The 24,428-nt window shown below is 39.7% G+C and overlaps 5 protein-coding genes across 5 annotated transcripts in view; 2 read left to right on the forward strand and 3 right to left on the reverse strand.

Annotated features, from left to right (window-relative positions):
• Positions 1 to 1,215: 1,215 nt before the first annotated feature.
• LOC148344315 (uncharacterized) lies at positions 1,216 to 8,519 on the reverse strand. The gene is made up of 14 exons (XM_088305723.1): positions 8,466 to 8,519; positions 7,955 to 8,033; positions 6,527 to 6,553; positions 6,240 to 6,322; positions 5,834 to 5,976; positions 5,682 to 5,746; positions 5,393 to 5,530; positions 5,202 to 5,300; positions 2,785 to 2,867; positions 2,413 to 2,555; positions 2,261 to 2,325; positions 1,966 to 2,094; positions 1,777 to 1,875; positions 1,216 to 1,697 (listed from the first exon to the last, which is right to left on the reverse strand). Exons 1-14 carry the CDS (start codon positions 8,517 to 8,519, stop codon positions 1,672 to 1,674), a joined length of 1,233 nt encoding a protein of 410 aa, XP_088161849.1. The 3' UTR covers positions 1,216 to 1,671.
• LOC148344316 (uncharacterized) lies at positions 8,409 to 12,133 on the forward strand. The gene is made up of 6 exons (XM_088296435.1): positions 8,409 to 8,628; positions 10,013 to 10,155; positions 10,244 to 10,311; positions 11,002 to 11,130; positions 11,679 to 11,774; positions 11,854 to 12,133. The coding sequence occupies exons 1-6, from the start codon at positions 8,518 to 8,520 to the stop codon at positions 11,922 to 11,924; spliced, it is 618 nt and encodes a 205-aa protein (XP_088152561.1). The 5' UTR covers positions 8,409 to 8,517; the 3' UTR covers positions 11,925 to 12,133.
• Positions 12,134 to 12,287: 154 nt separating this feature from the next.
• On the forward strand, positions 12,288 to 15,744 carry LOC148344317 (uncharacterized). Its single transcript, XM_088296447.1, has 6 exons — positions 12,288 to 12,685; positions 13,018 to 13,163; positions 13,251 to 13,312; positions 13,963 to 14,073; positions 14,152 to 14,253; positions 14,385 to 15,744. Exons 1-6 carry the CDS (start codon positions 12,575 to 12,577, stop codon positions 14,417 to 14,419), a joined length of 567 nt encoding a protein of 188 aa, XP_088152573.1. The 5' UTR covers positions 12,288 to 12,574; the 3' UTR covers positions 14,420 to 15,744.
• Positions 13,467 to 18,584, reverse strand: f2r (coagulation factor II (thrombin) receptor). The gene is made up of 2 exons (XM_088296413.1): positions 18,248 to 18,584; positions 13,467 to 16,966 (listed from the first exon to the last, which is right to left on the reverse strand). The coding sequence occupies exons 1-2, from the start codon at positions 18,336 to 18,338 to the stop codon at positions 15,765 to 15,767; spliced, it is 1,293 nt and encodes a 430-aa protein (XP_088152539.1). The 5' UTR covers positions 18,339 to 18,584; the 3' UTR covers positions 13,467 to 15,764.
• Positions 18,585 to 18,763: 179 nt separating this feature from the next.
• Positions 18,764 to 24,428, reverse strand: part of iqgap2 (IQ motif containing GTPase activating protein 2) — a 29,472-nt gene continuing 23,807 nt past the window's right edge. Inside the window, exons 28-38 of the mRNA XM_088296399.1 lie at positions 24,202 to 24,286; positions 23,861 to 24,093; positions 23,183 to 23,315; positions 23,008 to 23,110; positions 22,778 to 22,919; positions 20,858 to 20,945; positions 20,521 to 20,733; positions 20,271 to 20,431; positions 20,045 to 20,188; positions 19,405 to 19,513; positions 18,764 to 19,233 (exon numbers count right to left, since the gene is read on the reverse strand). Coding sequence (XP_088152525.1) covers positions 19,120 to 19,233; positions 19,405 to 19,513; positions 20,045 to 20,188; positions 20,271 to 20,431; positions 20,521 to 20,733; positions 20,858 to 20,945; positions 22,778 to 22,919; positions 23,008 to 23,110; positions 23,183 to 23,315; positions 23,861 to 24,093; positions 24,202 to 24,286 — 1,525 coding nt within the window. The 3' untranslated portion in view covers positions 18,764 to 19,119. The remainder of the gene's footprint in view (positions 19,234 to 19,404; positions 19,514 to 20,044; positions 20,189 to 20,270; positions 20,432 to 20,520; positions 20,734 to 20,857; positions 20,946 to 22,777; positions 22,920 to 23,007; positions 23,111 to 23,182; positions 23,316 to 23,860; positions 24,094 to 24,201; positions 24,287 to 24,428) is intronic.

Consider the following 24,428-nt stretch of genomic DNA (forward strand, 5'->3'; position numbering starts at 1 on the left):
GAAGTCTCGTTAAGGTAAAACAATTTTAGGATAAAATTTCAAACTTTAAGGCAGTTATTAGCCAAGTAATTAATTGTCTGCACATTGGCTTGTAGAAGGTTCCTCTCAGAGCCTGCAGAATTGTATTTATTCTTCATTTTGCATTTTCTAAGTGAAATTTGCTGTGCAACAAGTATTAAGAAGGTTGGGAACCATGTCGAGGGGGGTCACTACGGCGTAATAGAGGCGCAAATCCCATGCCCAGCACGCATTCTCAAATTTCCCCATTGTGGGACTAATAAAGGGCATCTTTATCTTTATCTTTTATCATTAGCTTGTTTATGATAGTGCACGACTGTAGAGCAGGCTGCTGCCAGGATGGCCAAGTGGTCTAAGGCGCCGCGTTCAGGACCCAGTCTCCCCAGGAGGCCTGGATTCGAATCTCGAATTTCTCCATTGTGGGACTAATAAAGGGAATGTTATTATTATTAGCTATACGTATAGTCAAGAAATCGCAAGCAACTCAACTGGCGTTCAGCGAAAAAAAAAATTGTTAAACAGTAAGAATTTTTTAAAAAAAGGGAAAATTAGGCAATGAAAGATAATGACAAGTTCACTGAGGTCCATTTTCATTCTCGGGTCCTAAGTTCTTGTTTACACAATGACATCTCTCCTCTCGATTTTGTTAAAAACAAAAACTAATACTAACGAAAACTAAACTAAAACTAAGTCTAAACTAAAAGTGTTTTTGAAAAAAAAACTGCAACTAATTAAAAACAATAAAGCTGTCCTGCCACTTAATAAAATATATTGTAAATATTTATATATAATATATAAATATTTGAAAAATCCAAAACAAAATTAAAAACTAACTATAAATAAAATTCTAAACCTATAATAACCCTGTTACACAGTTGACTAACTTTATTGTTTCGATACATATAAAATGTGGATATATATTACCTTTGCCACAATGGTGGACTAATTTCTTATGAAATAGGAGTTAATTTGGTGGCTATACTGGAACTTCTCGATTTACGACCTGCTCAATCTGCAACATTTCGACTTCATGGCGGCTGTGCCTCGTCCGACATTTTAGGTTCACAGGACCTATTTGCCATGGGGGACCCTGCCAGGGGCATAAAGGCCCCCGACAACTTAGCTCCAAGGATCATTGGGACAAGCAAACCCTTCCACCACGGTAAGGTGACGCTTCATGAAGAGAATGAAACAATATTTTTATGCAACTTGTTTATTTCTGGCACATTCTTCCAGATTTTGACATATATGATCAGACTGGAGTCACTGATGGTGTAGTGGTACACTCAACTGATCTGTGTGTGGGATCAATTCCCGCTCAGTGATGGTGTTTGTGTGTGCCCTGCGACTGGCTACCGACTAGTTCAGGATGTCGTTTGCCTTTCGCCCAGAGTCAGCCGGGATAGGCCCCAGCGACCTTGTATAGGATAAGCGGTCCTGAAGATGGCATGATCAGCCAGTTCAATTCAATTGGGCAAGTTGAATGTTCATTGATTTGTTGACATGTAAAAGAATATTAATGCTTGTATATTAAAAAGTGACAACACAATAATGCAATGCAAGTTGGAGTATAGAAAAGTTAAGTCTGATGATAAACATGATGTGAAGGTGATAGTCTGCCAAAGTTGCTGTCTGGAGTACGTTTTTCTCCTATTAGACGCTCGCTTCTGGACACAGATCTAAAAGAAAGCAAAGACTTCCAGGTTAGCGGTGACTATCTCGACATCAGTGAGACAGAATGGAAAGCGTCATTCTTACCAGCGCTGTTTCCAAAGTGCAAATCTTGGGTGAAGTTGAGACAAGCGGCCTGTTTCTTGAAAAGCTCCAGTTGAGCGTCATCTAGTGTTCCTGATTTTGCTGTTGCACATATCAACAAGTTTATGATGTCACAACGTACCTGGCCAAAACTTTGTAAGAGTAAATATTTAGAGTTGCATATATACTCACTGAGGAGGTACAGGTATCTGCCGTTCAAATTAAGCATATTAAACGTCATGTTGTCGATCAAGAGGAGGCAGTCAGGACAGGTCTTCAGGTATTTCTCAGTATGTACTTGATCAGAGGTGCTGAAGTGAGCTATACGATAGAACATGTCAAAAAAAGATTTTGGACAGAAACTGAATCCATCCATCCACGAGAACCTAACTTTCCCGTCAATCACAAGTCAGATAAAAACTGAAAACCACTCACAGTCGGTTTCACACAAATAGTCATTGAATCATGATACCACCAATGTACTTACTTTGGACATTTGCAGAGCTGATTGGATAAGTGGAAGTAACATGATCTGAAAGGCATTTTCCATCTCTGGTGAAGAAAAGTAAAGTTGTTTGTGTTATTTTCATCCATTCAATGTTTTTTTCTTGTCAATAGCAAATGAAACAACAAAATTACACTTTGTCACTCCAGCTCATTGTGAAGTTCTCACTGTTGGCCACAGGTAAGAGATCAATCCAGGAGCTGCTGATTTTTTTAAGTTCGTCCAAGTAATCCTTATTATCTGACGTGCCAACATAAAATATCCATCTTCCAGAAATCTGAGGAGATATACACACAGATCCAAAAGACACACAAAAGTTTAAAGGAGGAATTATTGAGTTGCTTGATTGTTGGCTTTCAGCCCAAATAATTTGTAGATTTCACACGGAATATCATAAAGCATCATACTAAAAGAATGTTTAAAAAAAAAGGGTTTTTTTTCCCCCTTCTTTCTTTTCTTTTTGTTTTCAAGAAATTCTAAGCAGATCGTGCTTTTAGACAGCATACCTGGTTCCGGTCATCCAGAGGTACCACAAGCTCTTCGCAGCTCAGATCAGACGAAGCAGTCAGAGAGGATAGAGCCAGCAGACCTAAACAAATGTGAACAAACATGATGAGATGGCGTGGGATTGACACGATGCAGCGAGCAAGAAACACAACATTGGTTGAAAAAAAAAAGAAGCTTTTATACAGCCAGTCAGTGAGAGAGCGAGAGAAAGAGAGAGAGAGAGAGAGAGAGCTTGCATAATAGCCTAATGCAAGCAAGGACTTAGGACCTGATCTTGACAACTTCTTGTCTGTCTTCTTGTCAATGGCGCTTTTTAGATATCATTACATAAGAGGGGCCAGCATCGGATTCTGTAACCTTCTGTCCTTTGTTTTTTTCTTTATGTAAGGATCGGCGTTGCGAAGAGTAAAAGTTGATCAAATTAGAAGTGGAATTGTGTTGTGACTCCAATAATTCTGACACGAGATAACCGATTTGTGAAATTTGTCAATGACATTACATCTTTAAATGCTATCTCCATGAACTGATGACATCAGGTGGCCAATTAATTTAGTGAATTTAGTTGCGGGCGGTTCCGATAGTGTAATTGTATTTGCATGTTCGTTGTAGCCTCAATCAATTTTGTGTTTGGTGACCTTCTCGGTTTACCATTTATGATTAGCTCGTGGCATGTTCGCTACTAGGTGGTGACAATAGATGACTTTTTTCCCAAATTTTACGAGTGAACGCTTGCAATCGAGAGTAGCGCAGTACGCGTAGCAAAGCTTCGTAACACTGTGACAATACTCGATTATGAGTAAAATGTTTGACGCATTGAAACTCCTTGACAAATATCCTTTTTTTTTACTCAAGTGAAAAAGTTCATTTGGTGCCTTACCACCAACCTCTGCTCTTTGAAGTTTTTTCCTCACGACCCACAGTCCAGAGTCCATCAGGGCTCTATCCCCACTGTAAACACAGACAATGATGCATACTCCATCCTACATCGAAGCCAACAAATCACCAGGTGATGATCATGTGACAGCTCCAGTCGTCTCTTCACCCAGGCATCCAAGAAATGTGGGTGCAAATCCAAAGATCGGACCAAAAAGTGGAGTGGAGTCTACAGACTGCGTAAGATTAAAAACTTTAAGTGTAGTACCCCACACCCCGGTACAGTAACCCCACCCCTCCAGGCCATCATGTGGATTACGTACGTCATAGACCGCCACTGAAATAAAATTACATTAATTTACTTACTCTATAAAGGCACGTTTTGATAGCATTTACGCCACTTACATTTTTTTAAACACATTTAGAAAATAATCTGACATTTAAAAAAAACAAAACACATACATTTAGAGAGAGAGGGAGTATGAAGCGCAATGGATAAGCAAAGTCTAAAAGTGCACTGATACAGCAATAGATTTCTTTACTGCAAACGAACAAACTAAACATATCATCCCACAATATACAGCAATAATCATACCCGAAGATGTCCGTTATAAAATCAAACCACAGCCGTCACTTTTTGTTGGCGTAAAAAGCAGGATTACAGCAGATACCATTCAATACTCGTTTCATTGTTCTTTAAAATTAACAACGTCTAAAACTAAATAATTGTGCCACCATCTAGTGGTCAAAAGTGGAATTACAGGGCACCCAATAAACAGTTTGACCAAAACAATTATTAACGATACAAAATAATAATCTGGAAACAAGTGGGCTCAGGGTTTTTTTTTCTCAAGTGTGTTAGTCACGAATGGGATGAATCTGCTTTGTGTTCTTCTCGCTCTAACTTTATTTCTCCGCTGCATTTCCAATTCTTTTTACCCCCTATTTTTTTTTTACTACTGCAGGTTGTTATGTGGTAAATGTTTGTATTTTTCTATGGAATATATATTGCTCTGGTTGACACTGAACTGAATATTTTGAACCACAAAACATGTGAAGCAGTCACTGCAATTGGTCCATTTCTGTCATGAGCCCAATCACACATCCCCACCCTCACAACAAAATGTACCTTCGTCATCTTGAAAATAGAGTAAGTGGGAAGAACCGTTCATTGACAAGGTCCCATGTCTTTCACATTCTCCCCAATTCTGATATTTATGGCCAGCCTGTTAAAATCCAATGACCAAATCTGAATTTATTAATTTGTAGACAGATACATGTGAGAAGAATATTAAAGCACGTATATTAATAACCCATTAATGTTATAACCAAGAAACAGAGAGGCACTGAACCGATAACATATGAGTATTATCTACAAGTTGGAATATTGGAAATAAACGTGGGAAATGGATATCATGCAATAATCTTGACTGTCCGTCATGAGGTTTGTCTCTCAGATTGTTTTCTCCCATTTATAGGTTCTCTTCTGGACACAGATCTACAAGTGAGAGAAGCGTTACAGAATTGGAAGCATCGTTCTTACCAGTGCCGTTTCCAAAGTGCAAACTTCGGGTGAACTTGAGGCAAGCAGCCTGTTTCTTGAAAATCTCCAGTTGAGCGTCATCGAGTCCTCCCGATTTAGCTGTTGCACACATAAACAACTTTATGATGTCGGATGACCTCAGATGACCTCATTAGGGGTCCCAATTAATAGTGAGACACGTGCAGACTCACTTAGCAGGACAAAGAATCGTCCTTTTAGCTGTCTTGAATTTGGGATCTTCAATATCATGGTGTCAATCAAGAGGAGGCAGTCAGGGCACGTCTTCAGGTATGTCTCAGTATGTATTTCCTCAGGAGTTCTGTAGTGAGCTGTAAAAATAGAACGTTGGAAGAATGGGTACTTCTGCTTATTAATGTACATCCTGGTCAATCACAGGTCATTAAGTAGGACTCGATACCCGAGTGACAGCATGCGATTGAGTTGCATGAATCATGGCACTACCAATCTCAATGGACTTACATTGAACATTTGCAGAGCTGCTTGGATAAGTGGAATTTACATTGTCAGAAGCACATTTTCCATCTCTGGTAAAAGAAAAGTAAAGTCGTTAGAGTTATTTTCATCCATTCTTCCAATTTGATTGCCAATAAAAAACAAAACAGCAAAATTACATTTTGTCCCTCCAGGTCATTGTGAAGTTATCAGTGTTGGCCACAGGTAAGAGATCAAGCCAGGAGCTGCTAATTGTTTTAAGTTCGTCCAAGTAATCCTTATTGTCGGATGTGCCAACATAAAATATCCATTTTCCAGAAATCTATAGAGACATGCACAAAAATCCAAAAGACACCATCAAAGTCTTGGTAAGTATTTGTGGGTTAGCTTCTTGAAAGCTCTCCAAAATATTATTGGTGGAGTTTAGATCGAATGTCATAAGACATCATAATAAAACAAACAAAGAATAATTCAGATGTCTTCAGTTCATAGTCTCTTCAATTCCCTGTATATTTACTCTCCACATATTACGGCATGCTTCTATTCAAGCAATTCCAAGGAGAAAATGTTTTTCTGAAAACTTACCACATTGCGATCATCAAGAGGTGTGACAAGCTCTTCACAGCTCAAATCAGATGAAGTAGCCAGACAGGACAGAACCAGCAGACCTAAACAATAGTGAGCAAACATGACGAGGAGTTTGAGAGCGGGGAAGATGTCAGTGGACGTGAAAAACTGAAGCGTTTATATGAGAGAGAGAGAGAGAGAGAGAGATTACTCTCCATTTTACATAAGGTCAAAAACCGATTGAAAAAAGAAAGGAGACAATTTTGACTTATAAAGGAGGAGTAGAATAAAAGATGTTTACTTACAAATTTGGGGAGTGAACGTAACATGCCCTCAAAACAATAAGTAATGACATAAAGTGTACAGACCTGAAAAATTACCTTAGTATACTTTATTGCCCACTGCTATAAATAAATTGTTTCATATAACGTACAAATTTCCAGTCATCCACAGGTTCTGTAAGAAGCCCCTCTGAGTTTCGATTAGACGCAGAAGCCAGAAAGGTGAGAGACAGCCAACCTAAACAAAAGTGAACAAACATGATGAGATGTCACGATGACACTGGGACGTTACGAGTACTCGTGATCGGGGACTCAGCCACCAAAAAGAGCAAATTATATGTAAGTGAGGAAGCCAATGCTCGAGTTTCTGAAATTTGGGATCAGACTTGCACTGAAACTAGGAAAGCTTGGTTAATTCAACATTAGTGTGAATGATGACCTTCAAAGATGTTGATGAACGCAAATGTTGAAAAATGTGTCACTAACGTGTATTGGGCTCCACCTGTCTTCTTTAATTTCCAAGCACTTTAAACCAACTTAACATAAAATATCCAGATCATTCAAATATCTATATCGTTTATTAGTTGAATATTTTAATCGCACTCATTTTGCCTCCATGATGTGGAAGTGTTTATATTGCATAGAATTTTTATCACTTTTCAGAAACAACATAACTCAGTTAAAAAATGGAGCAAATTAGATTTTACAAGGATGAAATCATATTTGACGTAAAAAACTAGCAATTGAATAAAGTTCCAATATTATTTCACAGGCATTTTTGTAGGATTTACTGCATGCAAGTTTTTCATTTTTTCCATTTTGTTTACTTGCAATGATTTTCGATGTACAGCAGAGGTCACTGTTAACTGACCAACACAGTATCAATACAGTTTATGTTTTGTGTCAATACACTCCTTGAGGGCTCGTCTGCCCATCACTCAGGGGAAAGGCATGAAACCATGAACATATTTACATATTATTTATGTGATTATTATTCACATTCATGTTTTTACATGAGAGTTTTTATCCAATTAGAATTCAGCTAGCTTGTGTTGCAAGGCACATGTCATAATACCAGTGGCACATTCTTTTATTTCCGAGCCTTCAGATTCTTGCTTGCGGGCGTCTGTACTGTCTGAGTCAACGGGCTCTTAAGGTTCGATAGGCAGTTGCGATACCCAATCAGATCAGTAGGCCTGCTCGCTTTACAATAAAGTGAATATGGCTTTTTAAACATCTAATCAAGATAAAGTGATACATAAGTGCATTCTTTTTCCCATTTGGATCAAACCTGATTTTACATTAGTTGGACTATGACGTTTTTCTGGAAAAGTACGTTGAGTTACCCATTTGAGTCGATTTGGTCATTCAGTGGCTAATTACAATACGCATGGCAAATGCAGATCTTTGGTGAGGGTCTGACCGCTTGTCTTAACCCCTGAGACCCCTCACTTGCACTTGATGGTTGGTTGCTAATAGGGACCCCCGAGGGATGGCTAATATTGGTCCATGTCACTGTCACAAATAGAATCTGAAATAGATATTGCAATGACACATCAAGATTCACATCAAGATTTAGGAATCTCCCTCATTGCAGGGTAAAACGCAAATGTAATCGCTTTTGGGCACACAAAACAACAAAAAAGTTTTCTCTGCTTGCCGGTAGTTATTTGTGATTCAATATGTTATTTGTAAATAAAAATCTTTTTTTTTTGGGGGGGGGGTGCATGGTTTCTAGCCTGGGGTCCTTAAGGGGGTCTAGAAACGCCCACTGTTTCACAACACATCTCACTGTGCTTGTTGCAGGCAGCCTTCCTATTCATTTGGCGGTTACATAACAGGATGAATAGGACACAAGAGACCCCTGGCGACCGGGCATCAAATGTGAGGGGGGGTGTGTGTGTGTGTGTGTGCGTGTGTGTTCCAGCCCACTTATACAACACATCTCTGAGAGACAACTTGCAGGCAGCCTCCCAAACATCCCTGCACTCCGTGGTGGTCTCCCATCTTGAGCCATGTCTGCGCAGTTGCTGGCCGTTCTGCTCGCTTTCACCTCCCTGTGTGCTGCCTCTGAACCTGACTGTAAGGAGCTTGTTAAACCTCTGCAGCTGGACAACCACAGCCCTGTGAGTATTTGAGTGTGCTCAAAACCTGAATTATGTTTTGAGTGGTCTTTCACTGTTTGTTATTATTATGAAGGTTTTGGGTGTTCGGGTATTTGTCTTCATTTTAAACACACACTCTTAATAAAGAAATAATTACCGGCCACATTACGTACTTCTCCATAATGAAATTAATTACTTTAAAATAATTACATCAACTAAGCTTTACTGCGATATCAGTACGGTATATGTAATTATGTTCTATTAAAATGAAAATCACATTCCAATGATTTTAACTAGTGCTTAATAAAGAGCTAACTGTGTATTTTTTTCCGTTGTTTGCTTTTAGCCGTGGTTTGGAAGGCACTATTGCCGTGAGGAGTAATATATTTGCCGTAATATAATTTAAGTGGAACCCCCAAAGTCAAACACAATGTGTTGGGAGATGTTGGATGACTTGAAAAATAGTTTTCCCATAGTAAATAATTTAAAGTGAATTAAATTGCTGCAGGCTCAAACAATTCCCTTATAAAATCTTTATCAACTGCACTTTTTAATTAACATTTTTGTATATCTCACAGTGTACAAAGAAGTTAATCACTGTGAAGTAAAATCAAAACGAGCTTAAATAACAAAATAACTCACACGTGATGGTGGTGCAAGGCATTCTCCAATTGCAACACATAATCCGCAAGGGGATATCTTGCAGTTCACCTGTTTAAACACACTTTCCATGCGCCAATCAATCCAGGTCCTCCGGTTTCCTCCCACATTCCAAAAACATGCATGGTAGGTTAATGGAACACTCTAAATTGTCCTTAGGTGTGTGTGATTGGGAGTGTGAATAGTTGTTTGTCTATGTGTGCTCTGCGATTGGCTGGCAACCAGTGCAGGGCGTACCCCACCTACTGCCCGAAGACAGCTGGGACCCTCGTGAGAATGAGCTGCTCAGATAATGGAAGGATGGATAGAAGATTGGGGCGCACTTTGATTGGCTGGGAGATGACTTATTTCATCTCACAAATGGGGCATACGCCCAATTCTTTGTGTAAAGTCTGGAAAAATACCAAAAGAAAGAAAAGTGTGCAGCCTTTACTTTGCACTAATTTGTGGATTTAATTTTTCAGATATTCATCTGTTGACATATTGTGCAATGTCACACATTTAATTGACATTTTAGGCAATATTTCTCCAGAAAATTCAAACTGAATCCTAAATTATATTGCTTTGATGGACTCACTGTAATTCAGGTATTACTCCTTAGTAAATGTGTTCATATCACTTTTTTTTGATGAGTGTGTTTCACATTTTTCAACCTCCTTCACACCTGTGAATGTGTTTTGTAATATGCAATAAAAAAATAAATAAATAAATAAAAACACTACGCTCAATATGAAATCTTTTTCAGATTTTCGGGAAATGGGTTCTCCATGTGGGCTCATGGGATGAGCCAGGCCTGAAGAGCGACCTGGTGGCAGCGAACAGCTCGTGGATCGAATTGTCACCATCCTCCCAGAGTGGGAGCATCTCCCTCTACTGGGCTGATCGCCTGTAAGGACACCACACTCGCGGGTGTCTTGCTTCCAAACTGTTCCGTTGTCATTAAGTCTTATTCCTGTTTCCCCTTTTGACCATACAGGAACGACAATAAATGTCTTCAGGGGTCAGCTGATGTCACCGTCTCCGGAATGACTAGTCACGCCACCTGTAGGCATCACCTTTTAATTACTTAAATGCATAATTTCTCATGAATTTGGTGTTGCATGCAGAGGCATTTGGAGTATTCCAAGTAATTAGCGATGAGTATTGCTGTTAGGATTTTTTTTCACATTTGCAACGAACCCAAATTGATGGGTGCACTAAAAAAAATGTTTGCCTATCGAGGCCACACGATGGAGGCAAAGCACTATTATATGAGGCTCTTCATTCTCACTCAAACATAGTTCCCTCAAGATGCCATAAGGACGGATTTGAAATGAATGAATAAAACATTTCAGCTTTCAGAGATTTTTACTCATTTTAACTTCATTGATTTGGGTTATAAAAATAAATTTCTAGCTAGCACAAAAAAAAAAGTTAGTAAAAGCATTCTAGAACGGCTTTAATTTATTTGACGTTCCTCAGAGCGTATAATGACTCCCACTTAACATGTGTTTGAATTTAATGTGTTAATTCTGAACGACGAGGGTGTGCACAAGAATTTCAATGATGTTTAGGTCACAATAATGGTGGGAAAAAAAGTTGACCCTTGTGACATTTTTGGAATATACAAAATGTTTTGAATATACAAAAAACAGGCATTAGAGCAGGGGTGTGTACACTTTTATATCCTCTATTATACTATATACCATTACGTAAACTGATGTGGGATGGTTTTTTTTTGTCTTGTCTGCACAGTCAACATCAACAACCATACTTCCTATCACGAGGGCAAATATTACGCAACCTGCTCCGACTGCCTCCTGTCCGAAGACACCACCCTCCTCCCAGATGGCAAATCTAAGGGCCGATACCTTTTTCTCTTTAGTATGTTTCGTCAAATGCACCATCACTTATTACTGCAGAAAAGTGACTATGCAGTTTAAACCTTTAAAAAACTTCTACTGCATGTTTATGTGACTCTTTTAATGCAACATCCAAATGTCCAATCAAAATAATTTGGCATACAGCCAGTTTAAATGTTTTGAAAATCCAGTACAGTACATTTTACTTATCAGGCGTAGTAAATTTTTAAATGCAGTTCAGTTAAATTTCACTTTTAAGTCAATTATAATATATTTCAATGTCATATTTAAATACTGTTCATTTTTAAACATTTAAGTTACATCAATATTTAAGAATAGTTTGTTTTCATTTTGAATATTTTAAGTGCAATATTAAAGATTAAAACAGTGCCTTACAAAAATCACCGCAGATTTTTAAGAATAAAACATCTGCCTCGTGGTTGATGAACACTTACTGTTAACACATTTTAATATTGGTCATCATGTTGTTAATTGCCTCAAAGTATTCGACAAGCCTTTCCGTCCTAGTCGTCATCACTAAAATTGCATTTCTCTTGTTGCTTTTCAAAGCCCGAACTGGTAAACTAGAGCCATCCGAGTTGGAGACCTTCAAGAAACAGGCCGTGTGTCTTAATTTCCCCCCGGAATACTACTTTCTGGACTCAGGTACGCTTGTCATTTTCCCTTTATATCATCTCTCGCATGAATAACTCCCATGCATCATAGCTCGGTGGTCTCATTTCAGATCTGTGTCCAGATGACAGGAAGACTGTTGCAACCAATGAAGGAGAAGAGCCTACTGGTTCTGCAAAGTAAAATGTCGCACAGAGACAGACGGACAAAAATGTGTACTAAGCAAACTAAATGTTCACACGTGACTTTGTGCAATGGAATAACGTTATAGACACGTAAAACTTGATAGTTTTGTGTATATTTTTGGGGTGGTTGACAAATGCAGCTCTGAATCCTCATTTCAGTAGAGAACACTGGTTAATTGTGGAATTGAATAAACTGACGCAATTCTCCTCGGTGCAGTTCTTTCTCTAACCCCTTGCATAGAAAAGATGACACGTTGTTCTTAACAAGAAACTTCAACAAAAACTGTTGCCTGGTAACTTTGTACTGTCGGGGCCACATCGTCACTGCAACACAAATCCTTAGTGGGAAAACAACTTTCATTACACAAGCGAGAGGATTTTTCCCGTTAATTCAAAGAGGAGTCGTGGCACTTCGCCCAGAGTCCATTCAAGGCTGACAGAGGACCTTTGAAATGGTCATTCAGCGCTTGTTGAAAGCACGTCTCTGCATGATTCCTCACAGTGCTCCTTGGAGCATTTTTTTTTTTTTTTTTTGGTGTTTGTCGAGCACATCCTTTCTTTCCGTCTAACGCTAGAAGTTTACTTTTTGAGAGCCCAGAGAGAGATCAGTGTTGGGCAGTAACACAGTTATCGTAAGGCAGAGAGACCATGACTTGGCCTGTTGTGAATTTTTTGTTAGCACTCGCTGCACTTTGTGGGGCTTCTGCACCGGACTGCAAGGACCTGATCCAACCTTTCTTGCCAGAGGACCCACAGCTGGTAAACGGAGCTTTTTTATTGAATTAAAGTATTGGAATAATGTCGAATAATACTAGACTATAAAAAAAAAAAACGGGGCCTAAAACAATCTTTGTCGTGAAATGCAGGAAAGCCCAATTTTTACCACAGTAAAATTTAACACATTTAGTTGAATGACCCAAATTAAAAAGTTATTGAAGTTTATTGCCTTGAAATTTTGAGTTAACTCAACTGTTTTTTTTTTGTTTGTTTGTTTTTTTTTTTTAACAATTTAAGCATTATTATCTTTGTAATGCTTGAAATTAATCACATGCTCCTAATGCTCCAGTAACTTTTACTGGTCTATGGTGCAGGTATTTGGTAAATGGGTGTATGTGATGGGAGCAGGTGACCCGCTGCCCTACCACCATGCGTTAGCCTCATTGAAAAGTTCCTGGATAGACTTGTCTCCAACATCAGACAGTCAAATTGTGACAATGCGATGGGGCGATTACAGCTTGTAAGTTGCTTCATGCAGTTGCACAACTTTGATTAAAAATAATCAATAAATATACTGCAAGCTTGGATGTTGTTGTTGTGCCCACAGCAATCGTTGCATTTTTGGAGAAGTCAACGCAACAGTTGTTGAACTCACCGCCACGTTTCGCAGTAAGTGGATCACAGTTGGGTGAACGGTTTTTCGCTACTGCCACCTGCTGCCGAAAAATAGAATTGCACACTCCTTTCGTCACATGCACAATTAATACACGTTCTACATGACAAAAATATCACTTCTCACTTTTGGAGTAGAAAGAAAGCCATTTATGTGTCGCTTTTCAAGTCATCTCGTGACATCACATCCGAAAGAGGGTGGGAAATTCAATCCCAATTCCAGTTGGAAGATTTTCGTGAGGCTTGTAAGAATATTCATCAAGTGTACCTGTACGGTATACAGTATTACAACATACCACGAAATGACTGTTGGCGAGTTCCGCTCTAATTTTAGATTATACTGTGGTTAATCACACTGTATTGTTGTATGGCATTTAGGAATATTCAAAGCAAAAATGAATCAACAAAATGGAAGTGTCATGAGACAAATTGAGATTTAGGAGCTTCTATCGTATTCCATTCCAATGAGTCTTAAATTGTGGCGCACAGGAGAATCAATACCCGAGTACACCCGGGTCTATTTAACTCTTAAGTAAGAAACATTTGCATTTTCATCTTAATTTTCAATGTATTTCTTGTGACAAAAACATCCGTACTGTCTGCGTGTGAATAATCTTGCGTAACCAGAATGTGCATGTTCTCCGAAGAAAACCTATCTGACCACAAAGGCTACGTCCTGAGGACATGCTCTGACTGCCTCCTGTGGACAGACACCTTTCGAAACCTTGATGTCACTGGGAGATTCATCCTGCACTTCAGTAAGTGTGCAACTATCATTCTCTCTCACACATGTATACATCAATGTGCCTTTTTAAAATAAATAATAACCCTCTCAGCACGGAGTGGAGCAATTGATCCCCAAGATGTCGAAGTGTTCAAAAAGCAAGTCGACTGTCTGAACTTCCCGAAGAACATCCACAAATATGACGGAATTTCAGGTGAGTGTTTTTTTTTTGTTAACTTGAATACTAAAATGTAGTGCGTGTTAGAGTGCGACTGTGCTCACGCTCAAATTCCTCTTCACATCATTTTGTCTTTCCTTCCTTTTGTCTTTATCTTTCTATTCCAGAGCTGTGTCCTGATGACAAGCAGACCACAGAGTGAGGCTTGCCAAGAAGAAAAGAAACATTGAAAACACTTACAGTAGTTGCTTAGACAGATTCTACGCTCTATGATTCCTTTCAGTAAAATCTAGCTCATTTGTTGTATGAGTGAAAGAAAAAAAAATACACCAGTCATAACATTAGGTACACCTGCACGGTGCAATTGGAATCAAAACTGTAGAGCCGAATCGATAATTATAAGTCTTAATTCATTTTTAAAGGACAAAGAGGCATGTTTGGTCAATTAAAATTCAGGTTAAAATGGACACCTGACTTTAAGGCAGTCGAATCATGTGATTTCTCCCAGCCCAAAAAGTACAGTAAATTGATGGATGTTACATTCCACCTTTTTAAACATATGATGCTAAGTTTTATTTTACACTGCAGCAAACCACAATAACAAATGGCTGAAGAGCAGGAATTCGATTTTTTTAAATCAGAGATGCAAGGAAATACTTTATTGTCATGATCCTGAATCAGCCCTCATTTTTTTCTCTAGCACATCAAGTCTCAATAATAACAACAATAAGAAGAAGAACAGCAGAGGGGTGACTGACTAGCATGTCCGCCTCACAGTGCACAGGTCCGTGGCTACATTCCTGCATGGAGTTTACATATACTCCCCATGCTTGCATGGGTTTTCCCCCCCAACGTTCTAAAAAACATGCATGGTAGAATAATGGAATACTCTAAATAAGTCTGAGGAGCGATTAAGCCAATCCAGACTTCCCGAAGACGGCCGGGATAGGCTCCAGTATGCCCACGGCCCTCATAAGGATAAGAGGATTGGAAAATGGATGAATAATAATCAGAATATTATTGTTCTTACTCTTATTAATATACCAATAGTAAAATATGTAATAGGGTTATTAAGTAATAATTACAAATTATGAGTTAGGTTCAGCAACACGGAATAGTAAAATCTGTATTTTATAAGTCAAAACACCTCAAACACTTGATGTGCTAGAGTCAAAAGTAAAGAGTTTTTTTTAAATCAGCATAAAAATTACGCAATGGGGCACATCGCATAGGAAGACATCTCTGATGAAAATTAGTTGTTTACCAGTCAGTAGATTTCCTTATACCGGAGCTCTTTGTATCACAACAACAACAACACAAGTGTATCGATCATGAGTGCCGATTATAGTTTTGACTGATCAAGGTTTGCTCTCAGCTCGTAGCAAAGCTTGTTCAAACTAAGCTAGGTTTGTGATAGAAAATGAAGAAGGTCTGTTGTACTATACATGTAAAGCTGACACACAATAACCAATTCACCACTCAACCACTAAATCGTTGAACAATAAAATGAATCTTATGACAATGACAGATTGAGACCTGTCAAGCACTTAAGTGTCCAATTTGCAGTACTGGCCCCCAGACCCACTTTGAGCAACATCTAATTTGCATGACTTGTTGTTGTCCCTTTGCCCACTGGTTCGGGTGCTCTGTGTGCGTAAGATGCTCGGGGTCTGATGAAGACGTCGGCATCCGAACAGCGCCGCCACCCGTTTCCTGCACTGTGATGAGCCAAAGTAGTAGAGGAGTGGGTCCAGGCAGCAGCTGAGGCTCCCGGCGCACATGGCGAGCAAATAGGCCCGATAAGAGGTGTCACCGGATTTATGGTTGACTTGGACGTAGTGGACCATTAGGATGATGTTAGCGGGGGTGAAGCAGACCACAAACACGACCAGTACGACGGCAGCCATCACCACCGCCCGCGTCTTTTTCGGACGGTTCTCCACGTTGGAGGCTGCCAAGACCCGGATGATTCGCACATAACAAGCCACTGTTAAGACGAGCGGGATGAAGAAGAACACGGAGCAGTAGATGGGGAAGAAGTAACGATAATAGGATTTCAGTTTCTCGGAATCTTGCACGTCGTGGCAGGTTGTGATGTCCAGGTGGGGCAAGTATGCCGTCTGACCCGAGGCCAAGAGAGGCGCCACACCCGCGAGGGCCAGCAGCCACATGGCAGCGCACACGGCCCAAGCCGTCTGACTGCTGCGCCATGTCAGCGAGTTCATGGGGTAGACCACAGCCAGGAAGCGGTCAATGCTGATGCACGCCATGAGCAGGACCGAGCAGTACATGTTGCAGTAGAAGGCCGCGGTCACAACCCTGCACATGAACGGGCCGTAGATCCAGTTGTTGCCGTGGTAATGGTAGGCTATCTTGAAAGGGAGGAGCAAGCCGAAGAGCAGGTCAGCACATGCCAGGTTCAGCATGTAGATGATGGCGGGCTTTCTGGGACGGACGGGGTGCACAAACATCACTGCGGCGACAAGGTTGAGTGGCACGCTAATGATGAAGATGAAAGTGTAGACCGTCGGGACGAAGGCGGTGGCCAGGCAGCTACGCAGGAACCGCTTGGCCTCCTCCGAGACAAAGTAGTGCCTGTGAAGATGACGATGTGAGCCGCGGTGTCGTCTCACGGGTTCGGGTTGGGAACCCGAGCCGGAACCGGTGTCATCACCGAAGGGGTCAAGCACAGACGGGTCCATGTAGTCATCAACGTGGCCAGAGAATGTCCGTGGGAAAAACTGAGAGGCTTCAACATGGGAAAAAAAAAATAAACAGAAATTGTGTGTTGTGTTTTTAGTTTTTTTTTTGTTTTTCAATGGAAATTATGTTTTCTAGTGGAAGCTGACCCTTGATCACGTTCACGGAGCAAGCCACAATGGTACACCTGCACAGTCTAATGCAGTCTGGTTACACCTTCAAACTCAAAATGTGGCACATTCAGTTACAACAACAGACATTGGTTGTTATAAACAACACACCAAACATGCAGTGGGATCCTGAATATTGATCTCGGCAGATTAAAATGATTAGGTAAAAATTAAACATATAAAGTTAATATGAAAACAAAAAAAAATAAATAAAAAAAATACAGAGGTTGAAGTGGGCCCAAGAAGAGTTGTCCACATCCATTTTGGGTTATTTTGACATCAGCAACTTATTCACAATGACTTTGAATGGACAAGTTGTGATCGGTCCCTCCAGTGACTCCCACAGAAGACATGGAGGGATGTTAGGTGGGCGTGGCCATAATTTTAAACTCCTAAGTTTTGTATTGTTTTCTCCAACACAAATTGATCTCTGATCTCGTTGCACACTTGAGTACAATGACAATAAAAGGAATTTCTGATTCTGATAAAATAGAAAATACAAGCCAATATCATTTATAAATAGAGCTTGTTATTGAAAAACAGACCATCCTGGCTGGATGATCCCTTTAATGATGTTCCTGAACAGAGATGCGTGAAACCGTGTGACAAAGCAAAAGTTAAGTCTTAAAAATAAGTGAACTGTGCAAAAAGCTTTAGATATTAGGTCAACGTTCCAGGTGATATTGATATATATATATATTTATATATATATATACACACACACATTTCTTTTTGAACTGTGTCATCCTTAAAATGCCAGCCATGAGCCACTCCTTTACCGTGCCATGTGAACAAACAGACAAAAACACTTAGATGGGATTGAATATCTGGATTCTTACAAGAGAAAAATACATCGCTGATGTTCTCGCCAACCAACGTAACCAAAATATTTGAAACAGCTCGGTACGATGCAGCAGAATTCTGCACCACTGACAGTGAGTGTTGAAAACTACACCCATTGTTATCTTTACCAAAGGTAGAATTGCAGATAGTCATTGGATACAAGTGTACCAAAAATTGTGGCCAGATATCATATAGAGCAGGCTATACATAACATGGCTTTAAAATTATTACATTTGCATAAGACAAAAGTCACCTAATAGGAAAACGGTCATCTAAGTTTTTTGTCTCGATTGAAAAATAAAAATACGGGAACTTACCATTACGTGTTGCGAGTGCTGAGCTTTGAAGTGAGAACACCACTAACAGCCAAACTGACGGGTGACCTGTGGCTCTCCCTCCTTGAAGCATTTTGAATGTAATGTTACTTTTACTGTCAATCAGGAATGGTGTTAGTGCAACTAGTGTGTTATAATATAGTCCAGTCAGAGTGCTGCCTTTGACTCCTCCCCAAGAATCCCTCGTTATAAATTCAACACACCAATCTCACGTGATTTTGCATTAATTTCTCCTCTCATTATGATATATTGTAGTTCTACGCCACAGCAAACTAAATTTACAATACTAAATAAATTCTCCTTTGAGTGTCATTTAAAACTGAGACAATCATCTTTGGTGTTTTTATTTTTATAAAGGCAATGTTTAACAACTTATTTTAATTTATAAAATTGTATAACTGCAAGGGCCCCCCAAAAGGAAATCTCATTTTTTTTATTTATTATACACTGATGGTCAAAATCACATACACCACCAATACATATACAATACATTAGTCATAGCATTTAAAAGTTTTATTAATTAAAATATGATTATTTAGATGCAATAATTAAAAAGGCACTGGTGAACTGCAACATTTGAATAAGCAAAGAGCGTGGCGGCCTTCTGATGTAATTGCTTAGTCAACATACAAGGGACAACAAAACAGTGTTTCTCTGACAAAGAATATCTTTCTAATTAAAATACATTAAATTTTGCTCTCCGAAAAAGAAAAAAAAAAATAAACGGCTTCATTAAATTATTTGGAGAAAAAAAATGGTATTACATGGTACATTTTCTGACAACCTTCATTTTTGCTGAACAAACTGAATCTTGTCATAAGGCACAAACAATTCCCCATATTTCCTATTGTCAATCACTTTCCATAGAATTTTTTATTTAGGAGGAAGATGAGCAAGTTTACATTGACTTTAGCTTTGTCGAACATCTTCAGGACAGCCACGCCTTCATATTGGAGCTGCAGGAGGTCCTGGAGACAAAACACCAGACAAAAATTATTGCAACCGCAAAAAGATATATATGGTACAAATCTTTCCAAGATCAAAGTTTTACCAGTGCTGTGCTAAACACAACAAATTAAGATGACTGGATGAAAGTCATTGTGTCTGGTGGGAATAAGACACACTGGAAGCATGCTTACCTGGAAATGGAGCTGAACTTTTTCCATCTCAACGCCCATAAATTTAGCTTTCACCTCAAAATCCCCGACTTCCTCACTTGGTGAAATTTCAAACATGACATTTTTGAACCTGCCACACAAAAGACAACAGATTCATAAAAAAGTGTTGAATGCGGCAGAATGGAGGGGAATCATTTCCAGTAAAATCACTACGGATGTAACAATGATACGTTTCATGTCCAAATAATTGTAATCAACACTTTGACATATAAAGGGAAATTCTATGTCCAAATAATTGTAATCAACACTTTGACATATAAAGGGAAATTCTATGTGACAGTGTTGGATTTAATGTGGAGCTGAACGATTTGGGAGGACAATGCAAAATGCAAGTATTGAACAGGAATAAAGTGTCAAGAGTGTAATGCAATTAAGACCACAAGTGTGTGCATTCAAAGCTTTTTAGAGCGTTTGATCTGCTCTCCAATTGACGGGTGATGAAGATAAGATCGTACGCAGGTTAATCTGCCACCGACTCACCGGTGCTGATAGTCTAACAAAGATGCATCATTTGTCTTAATTGTTTTTCAGACCATTTAAGTGATGGTGGATAATTTTCCTCAACATAATGGTTGGGCAATCATTAAACTGCTCAACTCACTGGTTGGTCTGAAGTCCTTCGATCTCTAGAATGACTCCTTTCTCGTGCAGCCTTGCTCCGGTGTACTTCAAAGATTGAGGCTTCCCCTTTTTGCTGCCCTTCTCATCTGCCTTGCTTTCCACTTTGATGGATCTGCGTGAATTCCTACACACACATATAACACAATGACGCGTGAGCATTGTGATCACAACCAAGCCATGCAATCCATGAAGGGCACCATGCTCACTTGCGGTTGAGGTTGTCCAAGCATGTCTTGATGTAGGTGTCGTAATAGTTCATCTGCTCCTGGTAGAAGGTTGTTTTTGAATTGAGTGCTGAAAGCGTCTGCTGGAGCTTCACAAGCTCGACCTTCCGCCTTTGTCTGTAGCGTCTTTGGTAGCGAATATCCTGACAATCAGAATTGGGTAGCCTCGATGAGAGGCCGGACAACACTTGTGTGACGACAGTACATGCTTCTAAGTGTGCTGCTTTCACACCTTGGCAATGTCATTGATGATGTCCTGGTATTTGTTTTTGGCAGCGACAAGGTTAGCCTGCTCCAAGTTCCGAAGGTTCCTCAGAATCTTCCGCTTTTTCTGCTCCAGAGGGAGCTGACTGTCCTCCAGTACAGCAGGGCTGCTCTTCAGACCGTCGGGGGTCTGAGCGTCCTGAACCGCCCGGCGCACTGCTATTTTGGTATGCTCCGACTCCTAGGAGAAAAAAGGTCAAACAGTACAGTCCAAAAAAAAAATTAATAAATAACATAACAGTCAGACAAACAAAATAATTGCACATGAACAAAATGACTTTTAGCAAAGTAAACAAAAATATCACCTGAGGAGCTGTGGCCGGGGTCTCTAAAATTTCAGGCAAAGTCTCTCCAGGTTGAATTCGGATCACATCGACTATAAGTTTCTTTGTCCTACAAAGACAAAGGCAGACGATCATGATGTGCAAAAGCAGCACATGCTTGAAGAAGCCAACAAATCAAAACATTCTATTTTTATATCAATTAAATTTGCCTTCCGCGAGATTTATAGTAATGTAGGATTGAAAAGCATATTTTTCCTTCGAACAAAAACTATCGTTATAAAGAACCATATTTTCGTTTGTATGCGAAATACACACAATGACTCACATCTTTTGTCATTATTACCGTATTTTCCGGGTCATAGGGCGCTCTTTAAAGTCCCTAATCTTTCCCAAAACAATCAAAGCGCCTTGTGAAGCGACGCGCCCATTATATGGACTAAACATCACTCGCGACCATCAACCCTTTTACTCATTGGGCTGTTCGGAGTGCATGTTAGCACACCCTGCTGGACAAAGTCTGAGTCATCTATGCTTCAAATTGACCGTGACTTATACATTATGTGACTAATGTGTTTGGGTGATGGTGTAGGAGAAAGCCGGGCAAAAGGGCAGCTGTCCACAATGTTGTAGTCTGTCTTATCATTTATGTTATTGCAAGCAAGAAACGTCCCAGGTTTAGGTAACAGACTGCAAAAAGCCCAAAGCACAACAGCACATCTCTCTAAACAGCCATGTGATTGGCTGAGTGTGAGTGGCTTCCAAGAAGCCATTGCTATAATCTTTTTGTGTTTTTTTATTTCTTTTGGGTATATAGATGGCATGAGAGATACATGTTTTGTGTTAATCTTATTTCTTTGTTTCATTGTTTGCTTGTATGCTGAGTTTTTTTTTGGTTTTGATTTGAAACCGTGACTCTAAGGAGTGTGGTGACCAGTGAAGTCCCTCCCCTGACGTTGTCTAGTAGACTATTGCCAAGACATCTTTTATTAGTTAGAGTCATTGTTATTGACAATCATTCCTAATAGTTTTATGACATTTGTCATTGAAATGGGGTGATACCCTTTGCAACAATCTCTTTGGGGATTGAGTCCTGGTGAGCTGGCATCAGCTAACGCGAGCAGCTGCTCGAGCTAACGCGAGCACTAGAACTAGGCTAGCGCCTTGTAGCGCGGCGCGCCTAGTATATGCATTAAATACGGAAATAGCACCCTCAACTGGTGTTGCGCCCTTTGATGCAGCGCGTCTTATGACAGGTTTTTTACAAGACTCTTGTTTTAAAAGTACCGTATTTTTACTGTCAGCCACTAAATACGGATACCAAATAGAATTTTATAAGAGAACATCTCAAGGCTGGGATGTAATCATCTTTCTAATGCAACATGTTACACACAGAAGGATACACGTTTATAGGGAAGATAACCGCCGTCGGCAAGCTTCTTCCTGTTTGGACAGGAAATGATTCAAGTGCAGGAAAGACAAAGTTGCGTCACAGCGATAACGGAGAGGAGGGGGATTAGAGGCATTTGGGAAAAAAAAAAAAAGCCTAATAAGGGTCAAACACAGAGAACAACCATATAGGTTCACTCTCTTCACGGACTATCAAATGAGTAATTTAGGGCCACAATTTCAGGCACGAATTGGGACACTTGGCCATTGTTCCTTCAAAAAAGTACAAAGGAAATAGGAGTTGGTCCTCACTTTCAATTTTAACAGCTCTCACTCCTTTTGGGATGCTTTCTACAAGATGACGGTGTGAGCACGTGTGTGACTCAAGTTCTAACGCGACATCATTATCTAATCACTTGCTTTTTCTGGACTTTGCTTAGGGCACCAAAGTCAGACCACAAAGCCCAAAACATAGCAGTAAAAAAAAAAAACAGGACATGCAAAAATGTCCACCTTGTCTAATCACCGTGTGTATTTTGGAAAGGCTCAACTCACTTTGTCATGAGAGTCTTCACATCTTTGTCGTCCCCTTCCAGCAGCTCAAACTTGCTGGTCAGAGTGAGGGAGATCTCAGTCTTGGCCAGCTGGTTGAGGACAACATCCCTGTTTGTGTCATTGGCGTGAACGGCTCCTTCACCTCATTTGAGCAAAAATATGGAAAATAATTGACATTGAAGTGAAGTGACACTGAGCATCCAAATATGTAGCATGAGCATGTGAAATACCAAGTAGCGTCTCAACATCTGGGACATCTCCCAAATCCTGCAAGAGCTCGTGCAACAGGTCATTGAGGTCTGGTGAGATTGCCTCCAGATGCTCCAAAAGAAGCTGGATTGAAATAGAAAGTTTGAGTATAATGCCAACAAAACGTCAATTCTAAATTTGACATACAGGACTTACTGAGTGCGTATTGATGATCTCCTCGATGGAGATGTAGATGATGGGCTTGCTCAGGGTCACCATGTCCGAGTATTCATCAATGTTAAACTTCTCCTCAGGTTCAGGGACATCGCAGGCAGACTGGAAGAACACCCTAATCAGAATTCAGAAAGGATTCAGTTTTTGGTGCAAGATACATTGTGAGGACGCAATATTTCACTTTTGTTAACGTTCTAAGAGGAGGCTGTCATTTTCTTTCATTTCTCAGCAAAGTATGCGTGTATAAATGTGCAAGAGGTGACGACCAATGAAGGTGTACAATTTGGTGCTGACCAGCGCTCAAATAAGGGACATTGTTGTCGATGTGTCACATTCAAAAGGCAACGTTCTGATCGGTTTCAAGATGATTTTTGTAACTACAAATCCGGCAAACACATCTGACAACATTTTCCTGGCCTTACAAGAGGAATTTTTTTATTTAATATTTAAAATATTTTCTCCTCAAATGTTTTGGTTTTGTTATCGGAAAAGAAATATATATATATATATATATATATATATATATATATATATATATATATATAAATTAATTGCTAAAGTTAATAAAAAAAAAAAATCATGTTTTATCATCACATTAATTGTCCATATATACACAAGTTCAGCATTATTCTTTTGTCCAAACTAATTTTGCATTCTCACCGGAACTTCTCGTATGTCTGCGATATGAAGTTGTTCAGGGGCGTCATGTGTGCATTCTCGCCCTCAAACAGCTTGTTGGCAGCAGCATGCTGGAGCATCTTTGCCACAGATCCAAGGTTGCGTCGCTGGTCCACATGGAGTTGCCCTCCAGCTGACAGGTCAATTATGTCAAATCCATCGGGAGCTACGATGGCAGGATTCATGTAGCGATAGTATAGCAGGTTTCCAACTACCTGCAATGGAAAGGAAAGATGACGTCAATTACAGCATGGTGATGACACAGATGGGATTTTAACAGAGGTGTTTTAGAATAAGTAAATGACACAATTGAAGGCTTCTACCTTTAGCAGTTCATCTTCTGATGCATCTGGAAACTTTTCGTGGAGGCAGTTCTTCAGGACCTTTGCTACATATCTCATGCCATAACTGCAAGCAAAACAACAAGCAATGATGAGCATGCAAAAGGGTTAACATGCACAGAAAATAACATGATAATACTGATGGCAATTAATAAACTTGTCAACTTTTCCACATTCTAAAAATACGGTGTAGTTCTGACAGCGTCCAG

Source organism: Idiotropiscis lumnitzeri, chromosome 1 (genome assembly GCF_059441095.1).
Source record: "Idiotropiscis lumnitzeri isolate Australia: NSW breed Sydney's pygmy pipehorse chromosome 1, RoL_Ilum_1.0, whole genome shotgun sequence".
NCBI classification, from domain to species: domain Eukaryota; kingdom Metazoa; phylum Chordata; class Actinopteri; order Syngnathiformes; family Syngnathidae; genus Idiotropiscis; species Idiotropiscis lumnitzeri.